This window comes from Micropterus salmoides, unplaced genomic scaffold, assembly GCF_014851395.1.
Source record: "Micropterus salmoides isolate LMB-PRFRI ecotype aquatic unplaced genomic scaffold, ASM1485139v1 Ms_hic_scaffold_1, whole genome shotgun sequence".
Classification (NCBI taxonomy): domain Eukaryota; kingdom Metazoa; phylum Chordata; class Actinopteri; order Centrarchiformes; family Centrarchidae; genus Micropterus; species Micropterus salmoides.
This window is the reverse complement of record NW_024040040.1, coordinates 3,244,266-3,264,641: the sequence shown is the minus strand read 5'-3', so window position 1 is coordinate 3,264,641 and position 20,376 is coordinate 3,244,266. Positions and strand designations below refer to the sequence as shown.

General features: G+C 42.7%; 1 protein-coding gene across 2 annotated transcripts in view; it reads right to left on the bottom strand.

Moving 5' to 3' along the window:
* LOC119900366 (BCL-6 corepressor-like) overlaps positions 1-20,376 on the bottom strand; it is a 50,934-nt gene that overhangs the window by 14,850 nt on the left and 15,708 nt on the right. For both annotated transcript variants that reach the window (XM_038716485.1, XM_038715661.1), the window contains exons 5-9: positions 17,619-17,913; positions 14,482-14,907; positions 12,843-13,070; positions 6,204-6,547; positions 931-1,089 (exon numbers count right to left, since the gene is read on the bottom strand). In XM_038716485.1, the coding sequence (XP_038572413.1) occupies positions 931-1,089; positions 6,204-6,547; positions 12,843-13,070; positions 14,482-14,907; positions 17,619-17,913 (1,452 nt within the window). The remainder of the gene's footprint in view (positions 1-930; positions 1,090-6,203; positions 6,548-12,842; positions 13,071-14,481; positions 14,908-17,618; positions 17,914-20,376) is intronic.

The following is a 20,376-nucleotide window of genomic DNA, read 5'->3' as shown; positions in this document are numbered from 1 at the left end:
TTCTCCTCTGGATAAAATGAGGTTTCTTCTCAAGGTAAAATGAGTGCAGTTTCAAATGAAACGATGGGATGAGGAAAACAGGTTTATAATTTTTTCCTTTCTTGACATTTTGTGTTTATTTTGTATTTTTATTAAACAGAAAATGCTACGAAAGTTTGCGCATTCACGGCTTGTACACATTTCCCAGCTAAAACTATGGGGGAGGCCAGAGCTACACTATCGGACTATCACCAAAGTGGTATTAAGACACAGAACAGGCCGGCGGTTGGTGGTTAGCATGCTAACTATAGTGGATATCTACGCAGGACAACACATAGACATCTTTGACACGACATCAGAACTTTTACTTGTTCACATTCTGTCTGATCTGGAAACGAAACTGATTAGCGATATGATCAATTCAGCTAACGTGTACAAATCTAAATCACATTGATTGGTTACAGTAAGTACATTTAGCCTAAAAACTAATAATTTCTAATAACAATAATTATTTTAAAAGAGATTTTTACAAAACAATCAATTGTACAGTGAAATCTCTCTCTCTCTCTTATGGGATAGCTTTTATTCATGTTGTCATGTCATGTGTTCCTTTTCTTTATCTGAACAAGTTCTAATGTCAGAGAGGTTCAGATTGCTGTGAGCTTTGAAGGAAGGCCATCAAACAGCTCTTCTCCAGTACACTATGCTTTTAGCTAGCTACCCTGATGATGAGTAATAGTGTAAAACAATTAGTGAATGTCCTTTCATTTTGAAGTAAAAAAATATTCTAAAATTCAATCACTTACACTAATACACAAAGAATTTCTGCACACATACTTCCTGTTCACAAACCAACAAAACCTTTTCTGAATAAAACCAACGCTGCAGTCGCCCTTTGACCCCACCCACTCCACCTGCTCACACATCTGGGTGTGTTTCTGACTTTTTTACCTCATATCCCAGGCGGGCGGCACGCTGCAGCAGTGTCTCTCCAGCATTTTTGTTCACAATAAGTCGGCGGACTTCAGGAGGGGCGGGCCGGGTGATGTGTGTGTGATGCGGTGAGGGAGCGAGACGGCCAGGGGAGCGAGACGGGTCAGACAGAGACACCTGTGTGGAGAAAGAGAGACATTTAAAGTTATTAGCATGCACTCGAGGATTGTTTTTATTTCCCACAAAGCAATTAAACACACACAAAAAACAGCCGCTTGCTCTCTTTCTACATCCATCACTGTCAGATGTTTTCCCTTAAACACACACACACACAGATACACAGATACACACAGTCCTAGTTTTCCAGGCTTGGATGAAAATAGCGCTGTCACCACCTCCGCTCCCAAGCCTCTGTTTTTGTGTGTATAAGTGTGTGTATGTGTGAGCGCTATAGATAGATAGAGAGAGAGAGAGAGAAAGAGAGAGAGAGAGAGAGAGATGTGTGTGCGCGCGCGTTTGAAGCCCGAGGCTGATGACAGAAAGCTCAGGAGGAGAAGATGGAGGAGGAGAAGAGGAGGGAGGAGGATTCCTCTTAAAGTAAAAGACAGAGCGAGGGAGAAACAAATGAGAAGTCTTCACTGTCTGCATGCCTAGCTCGCTTTCTCCCACTTTATTTTGTTTCCTCAAGCTCATTGTTGCATGATGTTGCGTGTTATTGTCATTCAGGATCAGACTTTGACTCTACAGTAGAAGAAAGAACAGCTTCTCCCAGGACCAGTAATGTTTCTGTCTCCTGAGGAGTTCCCCATGGCTCTGTTTTAGGTCCTCTTTTCTTTATGTGTCCTCTCACTGAGCTCTTTTGTTCAAACATATCACCTAACACTGTTCATGTCAGACACAACACGACATCAACCAGATATCAAACTGGCCTGACAGATGCGATCTATTGCAGTTTTTTGATTGACCCTCGCTGTCTCTGTCGCTACAGTTATCTAGCTAGCTTAGTGTTTCCATTGGTAATGCATTTACATTATTTAATTTTCTCTTCTGTGACGGCAAACGCAAAAACTTTCAGTAACTATTCTGCTTAAATAGCTATGTTACATGTGCATATGCAACTTAACTACGCCTCACGATGTAAATATTTCTTGAGAAGATTCAACTGGAAAATTCTGATTCGGGTACAGACCTAGTACTTTTAGTACTAACACTAGCAGTGCCGCTAAACCAACAAAAGGAAGTTCTTTTTCTGCAGCGAGTTAATTATTTTGACATCAGGGTTAATGTGTGTGTGACAGACGCTTGTGGTAATAAATGACTGCGGCGCCCAGCAGCCTCTAGAGAGCCTCTAACGTCCATCACCAGGGCTTCCAGGTGCAGGAGCGCCTTGCTCAGCGGCTCTGCGGCAGAATTTGAACCAGACACCTTTCAGATTTAAGAGGAATCAGCACACACTGACTGATTTCTACCATATTACATTCAAAACTCACCTTAAATTTTGGTAACTTGATTCCATATAGTATGTTTGTCCTCTGGAGTTAAAATGTGTTTTTGTGCTTAAATGGAGGCAAATTTTAAAATTTTTATTTCATATTTTTCTTCATGAAAGCTCAAATTAATTGAATTTGTGTGTATTTTCTAAACAAGGATAATCAGAGGCAGGTAGAAACGAATGGAAAGCTGCATCGCTGAGCTGCTGACGCCACGTCAACCGTCTCCGCCGCTTAGCAGCCAGACAGCATGTGCGTGTTAATGTGTTTGTGTGTGTAATGTGTGTGCGCAGGCGTCTGTCAAACGAAGCAGCTCACCGCCACGCATCGGCAAACAGGATGCGAGCTTTGCCCTGGAGGTGTGTGTGTGTGTGTGTTTTGGTGTGTGTGTTTTCTAGCGCAGCAGGCTCAGAAAAGGAGGAGGAGGTTCGAGCGAGAGCCGAGCGAAAGAGAGCGTGAGAGAGAGGCAGACAGCGTGTGTGTGTTAAGTGTGTGTTTTGGTGTGTGTGTGTGAGTCCTCGCTGCCCTGAGGAAATCTCCGGTGCAGCAGCTGTCAAAACGGCACAAGCCGCCGCCGCACACACACACACACACACACACACACACACACACACACACACACACACACACACACAGAGTACATGTGGAGAATATTATTCTTCCTCCCATAACCTTCAATCACTCCATCCCTCCCTCCTTCGCTAGCTCGCTCTCGCGTTCACTTTAATCTGCAGTGAATTGAATTACCCTCACACACGCACACACGCGCACACACACTAAGTAAACACACACACACACACACACACAGTCCCTGCTGAGTTTTCCCAGCGAGCTCCAATCAGGACGATAATTGCAACGATTAACAGAGAGGGACGAAAGAAAGGAAGGAGGAAAAACAGAAATAAAACAGAAGAATTGACTTGTGGTTTTGACTGTTTGGCATTTTCACAAAAAAACATCAAAATCTTACAATACTTGTTAATGTAACATTGTATTGTTTCATCTCTGTAACTGTCACCTCTGCGTTTCAACTCTGGATATTTAAGTATAAGCGTGTAAAAATTAAATCACAAAAGTTATTCCACATGTAAATTAGGTCGGTATCAAACCTCAATACTGTTCAGGTACCGACCAAAATGTGTCGGAGCAGGGCTGTAGCACTCGAGTCAGGTCTCGAGGCGTTTCTTTCTCTTGAATCAGTCTCAGTCTTGTTGATATTTTTACTCTGACTTGTCAAAGGTTCGCTCTTGTTGCCATCTCTCGTTGTTTTGAGTCATAAGAACTGTTTGGTCTGTTGTTTTAACATGTCTCAAGGTTTTCTTGACCAGGACTCGTGGTGCAGTAGGTATCTTGACCGGGACTCTTAGTCCTGTGGGTGTCTTGCCCGGGACTCTAGGTCTCATGGGTGTCTTGACCGGGACTCTTGGTCTCATGGGTGTCTTGACCGGGACTCTTGGTCTCTTCTGTATCTTCCTGGGGACGCCAGGTATCATGGGTGTCTTGACCGGGACTCTTGGTCTCCTCTGTATCTTCCCCGGGACGCCAGGTCTCATGGGTGTCTTGACCGGGACTCTTGGTCTCCTCTGTATCTTCCCCGGGACGCCAGGTCTTATGGGTATCTTGACCGGGACTCTTGGTCACCTCTGTATCTTCCCCGGGACGCCAGGTCTCATGGGTGTCTTGACCGGGACTCTTGGTCTCCTCTGTATCTTCCCCGGGACGCCAGGTCTCATGGGTGTCTTGACCGGGACTCTTGGTCTCATGGGTATCTTGACCGGGACTCTTGGTCTCCTCTGTATCTTGTCCGGGACTCTAGGTCTTATGGGTATCTTCCCCGGGATTGTTGGTCTCCTGGGTATCTTGACCGGGACTGTTGGTCTCCTGGGTATCTTGACTGGGACTCTTGGTCTCCTCTGTATCTTCCCCGGGACTCTAGGTCTTATGGGTATCTTGACCGGGACTCTTGGTCTCCTCTGTATCTTGACCGGGACTGTTGGTCTCCTGGGTATCTTGACCGGGACTCTTGGTCTCATGGGTGTCTTGACCGGGACTCTTGGTCTCCTGGGTATCTTGACCGGGACTCTTGGTCTCCTGGGTATCTTCCCCGGGACTCTTGGTCTCCTGGGTATCTTCCCCGGGACTCTAGGTCTTATGGGTATCTTGACCGGGACTGTTGGTCTCCTGGGTATCTTGACCGGGACTCTTGGTCTCCTGGGTATCTTGACCGGGACTCTTGGTCTCCTGGGTATCTTGACCGGGACTCTTGGTCTCCTGGGTGTCTTGACCGGGACTCTTGGTCTCCTGGGTGTCTTGACCGGGACTCTTGGTCTCCTGGGTATCTTGACCGGGACTCTTGGTCTCCTGGGTATCTTGACCGGGACTCTTGGTCTCCTGGGTATCTTCCCCGGGACTCTAGGTCTTATGGGTATCTTGACCGGGACTCTTGGTCTCCTGGGTATCTTGACCGGGACTCTTGGTCTCCTGGGTATCTTGACCGGGACTCTTGGTCTCCTGGGTGTCTTGACCGGGACTCTTGGTCTCCTGGGTATCTTGACCGGGACTCTTGGTCTCCTGGGTATCTTGACCGGGACTCTTGGTCTCCTGGGTGTCTTGACCGGGACTCTTGGTCTCCTGGGTGTCTTGACCGGGACTCTTGGTCTCCTGGGTATCTTGACCCGGAATAGGTCCCTTTGTTTATTTTGCAATTTTATTGCTTTTTGGCAGTACTGGATTTTTTCCAGGGTCACCATCAGAACAAAGGAAACAGTGATAATGATCATTTTGCTTCTTAATGAAAGAAGGTTCTGGGTTCAGACAGTTTTGGTGAGGCGATGGGTGGATGGTGAGTTTGATGTCAGACCTAAAGATTTTACGTTATAAATTTGGATTAAACTGCTGCAGACTGAGTCAAATGCTCTGCATTGTTTAAATATTAATTATATTTATATTAATATATATTATTTAACATTTTAACTGTTTGCTGTAAAACATCAGCAACATCAGAATCAGAGACTCTGAGCTGAATTCTCAGCTGTTTCCGTGTGTTTCCAAGAGCACATGGGAAAACAAACGCTCCTGAATTTCCCCTGAGAGGATGTGCCTTCACGCATCTCCATACCAGAGGAAGAAAACAAGCGAGTCCACGTCTGATCTGCAGATGCGTTTGATTTGAGTCTTGCATGCTCTGAACCGTACATTCTCCTGTTTTCGGTTTGGGTGGTTTTTGCCTTAGTTTTGTTGTAAATGTGAATTGATATGAAGCAAGAAACTAAGCGCCCCCCCCCCACATTCTCTCCTGGGTGTCTGTGCCGGTGCACTGAAGCTTGTGGGTGTCAGTTTGAGTCACATCATTCGACTCTTTTTTTTACCCCAACTGTCTAAAAAGTGAAATTAAAAAAGTTTAGCAAAAACACTAAAGCAAGCACAGGCATCAGGGGGAAAGAGTGCTGATTAAATAAGAGTAGCTAAGCCTCAAAACATTCTCGCTTCTTTACAAGTATTCATGTAGACAAGCAGCATGTGTCATATGTGTGCTTTGTGTGAAGCTGGACGACACAGAGCGGCCCTGGGCGAAAGCTAGATATGTTCCTTGAGTTTTATTTTGCACAATGTAAACACAACTAACACTCGAGGAGGAAACACTGAAGATTATTGGAGGTGGGCAACTCACAACGTCAACGCAGAAAATGTCAACAATGTTAACTTGCGTTAACTGGCCCTTTAAGGACTGTGAAACTTAACGATAATCATGTGAAAGTTTCCGCCACCACAGTCATCAAACTAAAAACGCTCCTCACTCACCTTTCCACTCTCCTCCTCATTGTCGGTTTCACCCCTGTCTCTGCCCTCGTCCCTTGCCGTCTCTCCTCCCGTGTGCTTGGTCTTGCAGGAACGCTTGCCTTTCGGCTTGTTGAGGTCGTCATCCTGGCATCGGAAGGGATGGGGGTCAGGTGAGGAAGAGGCAGAAGGAAGAGGAGATAAGGAATGGAGGAAAGTGGAAACCCTGCGGCTCTCCCTCAGCTTCTGATGCTTGTCCTGGAGGCGGGAGGAGGCGAGCGAGGATGCAGGGGAAGGTTGACGGGGGGCGGAGCTGCACAGCTGCGGAGGGAGATGGGCGGGAGAGGAGGGCGGAGCCACGTGGAAAACTGAAAGAAAGACACGTAGAAAGAAGAAGTCAGTACCCATTGCTTTTACGCCCAATACATTACTGCTGGCCTACAGCCATGCTAGCATCTTTGTGAGGCTTTGAGCTAAATGCTAACATCAGCCTGCTATCATGCTCAATACGTCAATGCTAACTTGCCGATGTTTAGCTGGCAGCTTAGTTAACGTGTTGGCATGCTACCAATTCACGTTGAACACACAGTACAGCTGAGGATGATGGGAATGTTGTTAGTTCTGCAGGTGTTTGGTGTTATTATCAGGCTGCTCGAAAAAGTCCATTAAGACTCTTCAGCTGATCCAGAATGCTGCAGCACGTTTTCAACAGGAACCAGGAAAAGAGATCACATTTCTCCTGTTTTAGCTTCTCTGCATTGGCTTCCAGTAAAATCCAGAATAGAATTTAAAATCATTCTTCTTACCTACAAAGCTCTTAATGGTCAGGCACCATCTTATCTTAAAGAGCTCACAGTACCTTACTACCCCACCAGAGCACTGCGCTCCCAGAATGCAGGGTTACTTGTGGTTCCTAGAGTCTCCAAAAGTAGACTAGGAGCCAGAGCGTTCAGCTATCAAGCTCCTCTCCTGTGGAACCAGGTTCCAGTTTGGGTTCAGGAGGCAGACACCATCTCCACATTTAAGAGTAGGCTTAAGACTTTCCTCTTTGATAAAGCTTATAGTTAGGGCTGGCTCAGGTGAGTCCTGAACCATCCCTTAGTTATGCTGCTATAGGCCTAGACTGCCGGGGGATTTCCCATGATGCACTGAGCTCCTCTCTCCTCTACTTTCTCTCCCTCTGTATGCAACCTCATCCCATTATTGCATGTTACTAACACAACTTCTCCCCTTTCTGGTAGTTTTGTGCTTTCTCGTCTCTCTCCTCTCTCCTATCACTTCCTGCAGGTTTTCTGGCTCTGGAGCTGTGGAGTCTGGATCTGTGGTTGCGGGTCACCTGCTGCCCCCGTGTTCCTGCTCGACACCCTCTGATACAACAACTATTGTTACTAGTCTTATTGTTATTATTGTTATTATAATCATTAACATTACGATGGTTACCATTAACACTATTATAAATATCTGTACCATTTTTCATTTAGTCTATAGCAACATCACCTTTACTGTGTGTACCTCTGTGTGTATATTGTGTAGGCTGCCTCCCTCCCCTTACATCTCTCTCTCCTTACATCTCTCTCTCCTTCTCTCTTTCTCTCTCTTTCTCTCTCTCTCTCTCTCCCTCTCTCCCTCTCTCTCTCCTTCACCCCCAACCGGTGGAGGCAGATGGCCGCCCACCCTGAGTCATGGTTCTGCTCGAGGTTTCTGCCTCTTAAAGGAAGTTTTTCCTTGCCTCTGTCTCCTAGTGCTGCTCTTGGTGGGAACTGTTGGGCTTCTGTAAATATCATCACAGAGTACGGTCTAGACCTGCTCTTTTATGAAAAGCGCTGTGAGATAACTGTTGTTGTGATTTGGCGCTATATAAATAAAATTGAATTGAATTGAATTGAATTGAACAGGTTGACCTGATGGTGGCGCTAGAGGACAAGTCAGAGGATCACCAAAGTTACTACAGTTCATCCTGAGGGAGACAATTCACAAATGTAAAATACCTATTTTCTAAATATTAATTGAAAACGTAAAGTTGGCGGAATGCCAAAGTGAGGAAGTGCAGCACCCGGACGGTCTGTGGCGTGCACATGACAGAGACAGTAGCTGAGCGAGGAATCCAAGCGGCTCCCTCTGCATTCAAGCTGGCGTATGGAAGCACTTCTGCTGCTGTAAAACACATCAAACATGAGAAACCGCACACTTCCACCTGGAGGAGGAAGAAAAACACCCAGTTGTAGTTGTTCACAACCAGACGACCATTGAGCAAACGATTTCAAAGCTTCCACCAAACATGGAAAGGGCGATTACAGACTCTTTTATTGTCAAGGGTCCTCATCCTCGTAGAGAGCCAAGGCTGTCGCGCTTTAACAGTCAAATTCAATGCTTTTTAAGACTTTTTAAGACCTCAACAAATGTTATTTAACCAAATATGTTGAAAAATGTCTTTAATAGAAAAGAGATGTACAAATGATAAAACATGACTACCCTGTTGCTCTCTGTTTGATTGTCTCTGCTATGAGCTTTGTGTGTTGTGTGCTTTTCCACCTGCAAAAACCCCCTCCCCCCAAAAAAAGATGGACGTTAGCTCTCTTGTGGCAACATGGGCGGTTTATATTTTGGGAGCTGATCGTGTCCGTTTGTGAACGTGAACTCATGTTGTGTTAAACTCAATATAAAAACAAAAACATCAGGAAGGAATCCACGTTATAAAGAAATGTTAGCCAGGAATCGATGCCAGGCGGGACTTCATTTTCCACCCAAGCTGTGGCACCTCTAAAGACAGAGGTAAACATGGATAATACATGAAGGAAAACAAATTACGCTGAAAAGAGACACCTTGGAAAGTTAATATAGGCTGTAGTGATAGATCATTTTTTAATCCATTAAACCCGCATCTGCCGATGTTGAAATATGACGCAGCCAGACATCAACATCTGCAGCTAACGTAACCTAAAACTTGTATTAATTTGTGAAGTCTCGCGTTGTCCAATAGTAAATGAATCAAACAAATAAACGGTAATTAGACGTTTTATGGTAGGCCACTGTGCATGACAATTTTCAGGCCAGCCTTAAACACACTATCTGCAAATTTAAGACAATTTATGATCTTCCTTTTCTTATTTAAGACCTTGTAAGACTTTTTAAGGAGCTGCGAGAACCCTGATGTCGGGCACTTTGGAGCCAAGACACAACGTCCAGTCTCAGAGATATTTTACTGACACAGCGATCCCCACGCTCTACAACGAGGCCAAAGCTGAATCACTGGAGAACGCGGCAAGGATAGCTGTAACGTGCCACAAAACCTTAAGACCGTAACTGGGCATTTTATCACTAATGAGTGGCAGCTAGCATCTCATGTGCTCCAAGAGAATCAGAGTCACACTGGTGCAAACATGTGCTGGCGAATGTTACCTTACAGTTGACTTGCCACATCGCTCCCATTCTCTTTTATTTATAAAAGATACTTGAATTAAATTCATAATGGATCATTACAAATACTTTGCTTTGAAAGAACCAAAGAAGACGCTCTGAAGATGCATCAATAATCATCAAATCGCACCCCGACCCAACAGTTGTTTGTCTGCTCTACGTCTTTATCTGAGATTTCTCAGCAGATTAGCTGATGTTTAATCGTGATGGACATGATTATGTTGTTGTCATCTGAAAGTGTAAGTGCGACTGAATACAAACTATGTGTTTTATGTCTGTGTGTTCAGTTATGATTTGAGTCTCAACCTAAAGACTAGCGATATTAAACTGTTCGTGAAGCTTTCACGCCGTCATCCTCTTCTTCTGTGTGTGTACGTGCACAGCCTCCTTCCTGCTCGCCGACAAATGAGCCGCTGTCTGTCCTTCAGCGGGGGACGAGTTAGGTAATAAGAGAAAGGAAAAGAGAGAGAGAGAGAGACGGGAACAAAGAAACACACAGCCTCCTTGCTTGAGTGGAGCAGCAAGCAAGCGGGCGAACGAGGGAGCAGATAATGGGGGAGGGGAGGAAAGAGAGTTTCTATTTTCCATTGCAGACGCCTGCAACACACACAGAACCAGAGACCTGTGTAAATGCAGCGCTGTGCACACACAGCTCCTGAATTATTCATGAGTCTGGACACACACAGATGAATTAACATATACGGCACATAATGAAGGTGTGTTTGTGTGTGAAGCTGCTTAATAGGGATTTATCATTCACACATTCACACTCTGGTCATCTGATGTGTGTGCGCTCCTCCGGGCGTTTCGCGGTAAACCTCTGATCATCAAAGTGCAAACATTTATTGTTTTTTCAAGCATGACATCATCGTTATCGTGAACTCCAGGCCACGCCCCCCTGCACATCTGGTGAAGTCCGACGGCGTTTTTGTTGTGTTCATGAATTTCCGTGTAGGAATTTTCTAAGCAATTCTCTCGTTGCTTTTTCGACACCAGATTGTAGAGAAAAAATATTTTACTATACACTGCTTTACCATTTTTTTTAAAAAAGCCAGTGAATGTCACAAATGTGCATCAGTGGACAAAGTACTCAGATCTTTTACCTAAAAGTAGCGCTGAACGATATGTTATCACGATCAAAAGTTTCATACCTCTCGATATCAATAATTATCACGATACCTATCAATTTGTTATGTCTTTCGAGTTTAAAGGCTGATTTTTGCTCCTGAGTGAAAGTTAATTATGGTTTAAACTCTTCTTTCTGGTCAACACTTGAGGCCAAACAGTGGATCACTTCACAAACCTGAGGTAGAACACTCAAAACTATTGTGATAAAATCTTTGTCAACAAATATGTACGAGTAAAAAAAAGCTTTTTTCAGTCTTTTTTCCTCAATCTTAATAAAAATTGAGCCGTAATTCATGTATGATTCAAGTGAATAAAATAAAAAATTTGATTGAATATTTATTGAACATTTGTTATATATATATATATATTATATCACAATGACAAAAGGTTTTATTGTCCAGCCCTACTAAAAAGTAGAAAAACTACATTGGAAACAAACCCTGTTACAAGTAAATTCAACATTCTACTTGAATAAAAGTACAAAAGTAGGATAAATATCCCCTTTCTTTAAATTAAGTTGGGTTATATTGAGTATTCCAGGTCCTGAAAGATGTTTTTTTATGCACAAGATAATAATTTGTAAAACAAGTGATTATAGAAGAAGAAAAGCGGATTTGTTCAATGTGCAGTTTGACTTCGGTTTCTTCTTTTTACTGGTAACTGCACAACACTTCATTTAGAGCTAAAAATGGACCAAGTCCGCTGTTCACATATAAAACATTTAGATTAGTTACTTGGAGTGTCCAGTTCGTCTGAAATGTGTTATCTGAAAGAATATAATACCCCCAGGTATTTACCCCATTGATGCTGTATGTATCTTTTGTCTCTTGTAGAGCTCTTACTTTTTAGATGTTTTGAATGACACAGAAATAAAAACTAAAATTAATTTGTTGTTTTGAGAGTCATAAGAGCCGTTTGGTCCGTTGTTTTAACATGTCTCAAGGTTTTCTTGACCAGGACTCGTGGTCTCCTGGATAATTAAATAACTAAAATTGTGCATATTCTTATGGTAAACTTCTGTGTTATTGTTTAGATCACTTTTTGTGTGACCCAGCAAGGTTTCTGATTCTGAGGTGAGGTACAAAGAACAATTATCTGTATCTGCTGGGCTAAATGTTCTGGGGGGAAATAATAGTTTGGAAATGACATGCAGGATATATCGAGAAGCCACCGCTTGTTCAACGCCAGGTTTGGATTTAATTGGATTTATTTAGTTTAACTTGAGTGAAGCGGCATCCTGACGGGAACATGTGGAGCCTCAGAACGCAGCGTTCAACAAACAGAAGAAGAGGAGGAGGAGGAGGCTGCTAACTCATTCCCTACGCATTACTGTGTGTGTGTGTGTGACAGCTCCATCTGGGAGATGTTAGACAGCTATTAGCACGCCACGGGTTCACACACACGAGCGCGTCAGACAACACACACACCGTCGGTTTTATTCCACTCGTGAGCTCCGACAATCGAGAGAGAGGAAAAAGAGACGAGGGAGAGACGAGAGGGGGGGAGGAGGAGGAGGAGAGATGTGGAGAAGCGATGACAGCGGAGAGACGAGAAGATTTCAGCAGCGGCAGAAACACTTTTTGAACTCACAGCTGCTGCCTTCAGAATAAAAGTTTCACTAAAAATCTGCTCCTCTAATGCTGAACATATAAAATTAGCTTATCAAATGTATCTTTTTAAAATATGATTGTTGAGTATTTTATTCATGTATTATTTCTAATTGCCTTATTGTCTCCTTGAATTTATCATCATTACTATTATTTATCTTTTATTTTTACAATAAAGGTATTTTAATTTCCTGATATTGTGTCTGAAGATCCTCTTAAAAACAAAATCACCTCAAGGGGTTTATCCTCAAATTACATTTGAATAAAATATTATTAAAATAAGGGTTAAAAGACTGTGACCAAATACTGCAAATTCTGCAAAAACAAAAAAATCTAAGCAAAATAAGTTAAGGTAAGGTAATGAGATAATCCTGTACTGATCCTCAGAGGGGGTCATCCAGGTGTTATAATAAGTACAGGTAGAGAAAAGTGAAAAATAAATGAAGTATATAAAATACACACATAAACGCAACATAAATATAAATAATATTGGGTAATTTGTTGGTCTTACTTCTTGGGTCGTCCCTCCTCACAAATGTAGGGTCACACCAGCCTCCGTTGACCTCTGACCTCCCCCGGACAGTGGGTACATCCATTCTGAAGTTTTTGTCGACATCCGATAGCCGCTGGCTGGAGGACAGCCATTGGCTGAGGTCCCCGGGGAGGCGGGGCTTATTGAGTCGTAGGCCGTTTAGCTCAATGCAAACCTTCAGCTTTTTCACGTCCTCCAGGGTCGAGTCTGTAATAGATAACAACCAATGAACCATCAGAAGGAATGAAATAACCACCAATTAAAATATAGTCAATGATTGATAAGTAAAACAATATGATAGGTCATCAGGCACTACAGATATACAGTTGTGTGTCATCTGCATAGATATAAAACCTCACACTGTGTTCTTGTATATATGGACTCTGTATAATGAGAACATGAGTGGGCTCAGTATAGAAATACAACCAAATACAAAGTCTTAAATAGATCTTCACCAATACTGACAACTGACCACTGCAGATAATTTAATAGCCAATCAATGATGAGGGAAAAAACAAAAACAAAGGAAAGGTTAGAGAAGAGAAAAAGCCAGTGAATTATTGGAAAACAGAAGGAATAATTATTTTTATTATTAAAAATCAAGAAAGGGAAGAGTACTTTAACTTGCTCAGTGCCCGAAGTCAGTCTACTGACACCGGACAGTTTTTCAGTGGCTGCACAGTAAACGTCAATGTTGCAAATAAATATATATAGAAAGTCAAAGATAGAAGGAAACTAAAATTCAATCCAGCATATTGTACTTTTGAATTCATAAAGAAATGTTTCTTTTTGCCATACTTTGTAACCGTTTGTCGCTTTGCATCGGGCCGAACAAAAACACTTAACTGTGATTTAATGGGCGTATACCACGGCCTGTCGTGACCTATTGCTTATATATATATAATGGTCTTGGTGGTCTCTATAGAGGCCAATCAGAAGAGCCGCCCAGACATAGTGGAGCAAGCAACAGGTAAAGCAAAAGTGAACACACCTGGTTGGTGCTGATGTAATTCGGCACCACGTTGGTTTTGATAGACAAAGTCCAAAAAAGCGAGTTGTGAGTTTTGGGAGACTTTATTAAAGTCAACAGAGCAGACAGACTCAGGGGGAGGGGAACAAGCAATTAACCTGCTGATTATTTTCTCAATTAAGTTTTTGGTCCATACAAGTTTAGAAAATAGAATCCAGTCACAGTTTCTAAAAGCTCAACTTGATGATATTAAATTGCCAACAGTCCAAAACCAAAATATATTCAGTTTACTATCTATGGACAAAGAAAAGGAATAAATATTCACAACTGAAAGGCAGGAATAGGGAATGATGGGCATATTGATTATGAAAATAGTTGACTCAATGTTTCAGCTCTCCAAAAAACACACGTCTAAGACCAGACTCACTCAAAACACCCAAAAAGATCACAACAAGTCGATGATATGTTAGACAAAACATCAAGATTATGGCACAGTTTTAACTACAAAAAACTCTAATTTGTTCATTTCAAAGTACCAATTATATAAATAACTGCTTCCTTAAACGGGGCATCAGTGAGGATAAAATAAAAAGTGTAATAATGTCAGTAAACAGAACCCGAGAGAAACACCATGACGGAAACTCTTACCGTTTGTTAACTTGGTTTTCTTGTTGTGGTTTCCCGTCTGGTCTTCCTCCTCCCTCTCCTCTTCCCTCCCTCTCTTCAGCCGGCTGCTGATGATGCTGCTCTGGTGGAAAGGCTCCAGACTGAAGATACGTCTCCGGTTTATCGACGTGCTGAGATTTGAACCTCCGAGTCCCGGCATGGATGTCGCCGTGGAGGCGTTTCCCTGAAACAGGCCTCTGGCTGTGGACAGGAACTTTATTTGTTGTTGTGGCTGTGAGAGAAAACTCTTCTCCTCTTTCTTCTTCTCCTCCTGCGGACCAACTTCTTCGTTCTTCTTCTGCTCCTCCACTGAATCGTCATCCTTTTCTGGGAGGACAGGGAGATTATCAGAGAGGCGGCACAGAGGCAGGACGGGGAGGCGGCTGTGAGGACAGGAGGGATGGAAATCTACATAGCCAAAGATAAAAACATTATTTTTTTCAGTGTGATCAGACCTCTGTTCTGGATGAAGGGAAAAGTTAATTAACATAAGATCATCAAACTCCAACAGGTAAAATGAAACCAACAGGAGATATGTCAATAAAGCACAGTGTGTACACGCCCACACAGGTGTCCAAGGCCTTTCAGCTGCAAAACTCTGCTTCATGAAGAAACGATAAAACCTGAAGGAAATTCAGAGAAATAAGAGTTCCTGGTGAGTTTAAGATGTTTTCATTTTCTCGCTTTGTCGCATTAAAAATCTCAAGAAACCAAAAGGTTGTCTCCTCAATACAAAAGCTATCTCTATTCTGTTATCTTAATGCAAAAATATTACTTATGTTGAAATAAATAAATAATAAGACAATTAAATACAAGATTATAATCATAATAAAAAACAGCTTTGTTTGTCACAAGTGAATTAATTCTTTATCTAGAGATGATACGATTAAAAACTGCCGCTCTCAACGTTTTGTTCATATTTTACTAAGAAAACAAATCTCAAACACAAGAGGAGGTTTCTATAGCTCTGTTTTACTCAACATGATGGAAAAAAGGTGTAAAGACACATCAACAGGCTGCAGCTTGGACTGTCCATCTTTTTACCTTCCTTATTTTCCTGTCTCTCTCTCTCTTTGCAGCCATATAATCCCATGCTCTCTCTCTCTTTGACTCTGATTCTCAGTGCGTCCTGGTGCTCCCGGACACATTACACGCCATGGCAACAGGCCATCAAAGCCGATCGTCATGGCAACATTGTCCGGGCGCGTGCACTGAACACAACACCCAGAGAGCAGCGGCCGCCGACGTGCTCTTGAGAGACTGAACCTGGAGGTTTTTTTTACCTCTTTAGTACATTAGTTCATTTTCCACTCCTCCTTATTTAATGCTGAACAAATTTTGTGATATATAACTATTTTAATTCTGTTCACAGATTTAAACTTTCTTATACATTAATTTCCTGAAAAGGAGAAAGGCATTAAAAACATAAATGTTTTATATAACACATTTAGAAACGATTGTAAATAGAATATGAAACATACCTTTAAAAAACAAGACAAAGCAATCAAGTCAAAAACACTATCATCATGAACATAAAATAAAGTGGAAGATTAATATTAAAATAGTTTACATTAAGACACTAAGTCTGTCCATGTCTGCGGAAATAAAATATAGTCTAAAGCACAGTGTCTTTATTTTGAGCATCCTGTGAGTGGCGGACTGATGGTCGAAGGTCAAACTCCTCATGAAGTGGGTGATCAATTCAGCCTTACTAGAGGCTGGTCTTACTACATCCCAAGTCTCTCTATACACAACTCATCTCAACCAGCTTGTTAGCGTTCAGGTTCAGATGCTTTTGGCTTGAGCTTCTTTTGAAATAGATTATGCTTCCTCATCCTGAGGAGAACCACAAGGTTCCACATTAGGTCCTTTTTCATTTACTTTTAAAACGCTTTCTCTGTCTTCTGTTTCTTGAAAATACGTCATCTTTAACAATATGCAGATGATACTCTGCTTTATATACAGCTGTTGTTACTAGTCGCTGTGGATAATTTACACATGGACCAGGTAAAGCAGCAGTGAACACTAAATATTCATTTCAGTTGTTTGAACGCTACGTCATTAATAAGCCGAGTCTTTTTGGCAACTTTATAAAACATACTGCTGATGTAGAAAATGGAGCAGACAGAGAGGGGTGGGGAAAGCCGGGGTGTTTACCTGAGGTGTAGGTGTGTGTTCGTGGTCATTAAAACCTGCTTTCACAGGGTGGTATAGTGTGAACATTTGAGATTTTTTTTCCTGGGGGGGGGGGTTTACAATCACGATGCCGGCTAAAAGTTGTGATTTCTGTCGCCGATGGTCTATCGCCTCAACCCTAGTTCCTATCCAACTGTTCTGATCCATTACAATTACACTTGAGTCTCAAGTTTTTCAAAACACAATAAATTATATTAAATGCTCAGCCCTTGTTCAGCCCGAACACATTTTTCAGGTGCTGCAATCAGATATAAAGCCAATGCAAAGACGCAAGGGGAAAATAATTTGCCCTGGGTGGTGTGACTAAAGTTTAAAATAGTTGCTGTTTGAACATTGGCTGCTTAAACACCATAGTGGCCAATTTTGTGCTAAAAAAAGAGGCAAAAATAAGCTTGTTTGAACGTCTCTCATCTGTAATGGGATCAGTTTAGCTGGAAACCTGAAAATACCTTGATTCTGTCATTTCCTGCTTTGAGATGTGGACTAATAATTAAGCCCTGATTTTAAACTGATCACAAAACACACCAAATTGGGCTTTTTACACTAAAAGGTGGTTCTAAGTGGTTTTGTGGACAAGAAAGAAACTAGAACCAGTTTGTGTTTCAGGTGTGTAAATGTGTGTGTGTTTGTACGTGTATATGTGTGTCTGAAAGTGCACACTTGGCTTCCTAGAAAAAACGAGGGCAGCAGTGTGCTCGGCTTAAAGTGAGCGAAGTGCACCGAGAGTTCAAATGTGTGTGTATGACAGAAATACACACACACACACACACACAGAGTGCACAAAAAAGAAAGAGACAAAGAAAGCAAATGACTTCAAGCGAGTGAGCTCAGCCTAAAAAAAACAAGTGTGTGTGTGTTTTAACGTCCTGCAGTGTGTGCGAGCGCGCACATCCTCCTGCAGAGCTCTCCGGAAATCCTCTTACCTCTCGGTGCCTCGGCAGCGGCTGCAGGGAGAGTTCTTCCTCCTCCTTCTCGCCTTCCCTCGCTCTGCTGCCAGCGCTCCCACCCTCCTCCCCCTCCCTCTTTCTGCCTCCCCCCCTCCTCCTCCTCCTTGTCTTCTTCTTCCCTCCCTCCGTCTCCCCGCTGGCCGTCTGCCAGTGCCGCCTCCCCCGCCGCCACCCCCGTTGCTGCTGTCATCCCTTCTTCTCCTTCTTCTTCATCTTCTCTTTCTCCTTCTTTCTCCTTCAGCTCCAGCTCAGAGAAACGCAGCATTGCTCGCTGAAAAAACAGAAGATAAATAATACAGCGTCAGAGAGAGTAAAGCACTTTCACTTAAACTCCTATTTCTCTCAGTGCTTGTTTCATTTATTGCCACTTAGATTTCATCAAGTGCTTGTTTCACCTGTCGCTTCAAAATCTTTCAGAACTGCTACTTTACCTGACACTTCATTTCCTTTCATTCACTTTACACTGGCTTTTTTCAAATATCGTCAGCACTTTCCCTCAAACTGTGAGAACAAATCTTGTTGTTTGCTTGTCGAGGACAGAAAGTGTCACGTTTTTGTTTGAAAGATAGGAGGTTTCCCACATTCGTAAGTGGCACATCAAAACACATCGTAGACTCTTTGATTCAGATTCAGTCTGTGCCTGAAGGACAGCAGATTCCTTCGGTTGATATTCGGGGTGAATTCCACATCACCATCACTGGTTGGACATTTTCTGCTTTAACTCTCAGCGATGCTCAGATATAAGCAGCAGCTGTCAGCCAGAGGTGAGTTCTTGGCTATTTTCTCTGGCATCCGGAGCCTTCAGGATTTCACTGCCGCAAACCACAAACACACCACAAAATATAAACTTTCAGTCTCACTCTGTGACCCCAGACTCTGCTGCTTTGAAGGAAAGAGAAACCTCCTTGTTGGCACAACATACAAACTGAGAGACATTTAAAAGTCGGCGAAGCTGCTCCAGGAAACAGTGAACAGGGGCTGCTGGATGAACCCCACAACACATTTTTATCTTTACATAATATCAAATTTACTGAAAACATATTTCTGCCTTTGAGATTAGGTGCTTAAGTCCTGCTGGTGCCACCGAGAGGCCACATTGTTAATTACTTATTTAAATTACACTTGAGCTGCTTTCAGTGCTTATACTTTTAGCGCCTACCCCTTGCTACTAGACATTTTAATTTTCTTTAATGCAATTGCAATGAATTGTGATTTTCACTTATCATACTTTCACCCCATTTAAGTGCATATCCCTTGATTGACACTTGAACTGCTAACAGCACTTTTCCCTCTTCTGAAATCACAACACCATCCTTATAGTCAGCTCAACTGATTTCACTTCTACTGACACTCAGTGTTTAAATGTCATCTGCCACTCACGTCTCTCCCAGTGCTTGTTTCTAATGCCATTTCAACTCCTTTCAGCCCTTTCACCTCAACTGACGGTTTCATTTTTTTGCACTTTTTAAACTGCCTTTTCAAATCTCTATTTGATCTTTGTTGGGAGTTGCACATGCAGCGTACCTAATTAAGGACTACTAGCCAATCAGAAGCAGAGTAGGGCGGGTCCTGACAAACCAGTAAACACGGCTTCGGTTCAGCTTTACATGTTCCCGAACCAGCTTCGCCACTTAGACTGGATCAAGAGTTTCAGAGCAGTGGGTTACTAATCTGTAACACATTTATCTTTCATGTGTTACGTTTTAACTGAGCTCTACATCACAGTAACAACTTTATGTTCGGTAGGGAGGGTGGGCGTGAGGAGAGGCAGTGGCGTGCCCCACCAGCCGCTAGGCGAGCATTATGACGGGTGTTACGTAGTGACACAGAGAAGTTACGGAAGTAAAGGCTGGACTACAATCCAGCTGTTTTCAGGCAGTTCAGGAGCAGTGTTTTCTGTGGGAGATGGGACTTTTTCACTTTGCAAACATATTACATTCACAAAAAAGAATTATAACACAATCAAAGAGAGGGAAAAAGCTACAAAGCAGAATATGACCTCTTTAAAGACTTAAACTGCCACTTTTGTCACTTCCACTTCTTTCAGTGCTTCAACTTCAGCTAGTAATCCCATGCAGATACAGATCATTTTTGTTATTAAGTTGAGATATGTCACTCTTGAACACAACAAGAATGAAATTACTAGGAGCCACATTTTATTCTGTCTGATCTTCACACATTTTATGATTTAAAATGCACTTCCAAACTCAAAGATACATTTTCTTCAGAGAAAAAGACACCGAGATGAACTGACTCAAACCCAGTAACCGTAGGTAACCACTGGTAACCACTGGTAACCACTCCCTGTGCGCTCCCTGACAGGCCAGTATTTCTTGCTCACCTCACTCTGCCCTGATCACAAACCCATTTTAAAAATGAATGGCCCGTGAAACGAGCTACAAATCCTTCTAATGGCGTTGCCCCAAGCCGGCAGCACCCAAGGGCGTAGGAGCGAAATGTGAGTTAATTTGAGAGGTAACCTCCTTCCTCCAACAGCCTCCGTCAGGAGCCACGACTGACCGAGCAAACAGCCTACCAGCGGGAATAAACCGCCTGACAGCTCAGCTTTCTGTCCTCTGAGAGGAGGGAAACAGCTGACGGTTCACACACAAGGCAGTTAATGTGATTAAGGAAATGAATATCTGCTGTCGCACAAACATGAAAAATTGCTTTGTCAGTGTTGTTATATTGTCAATTTTAAACAATCCAGAGATATTCAAATATTAGGCAGATT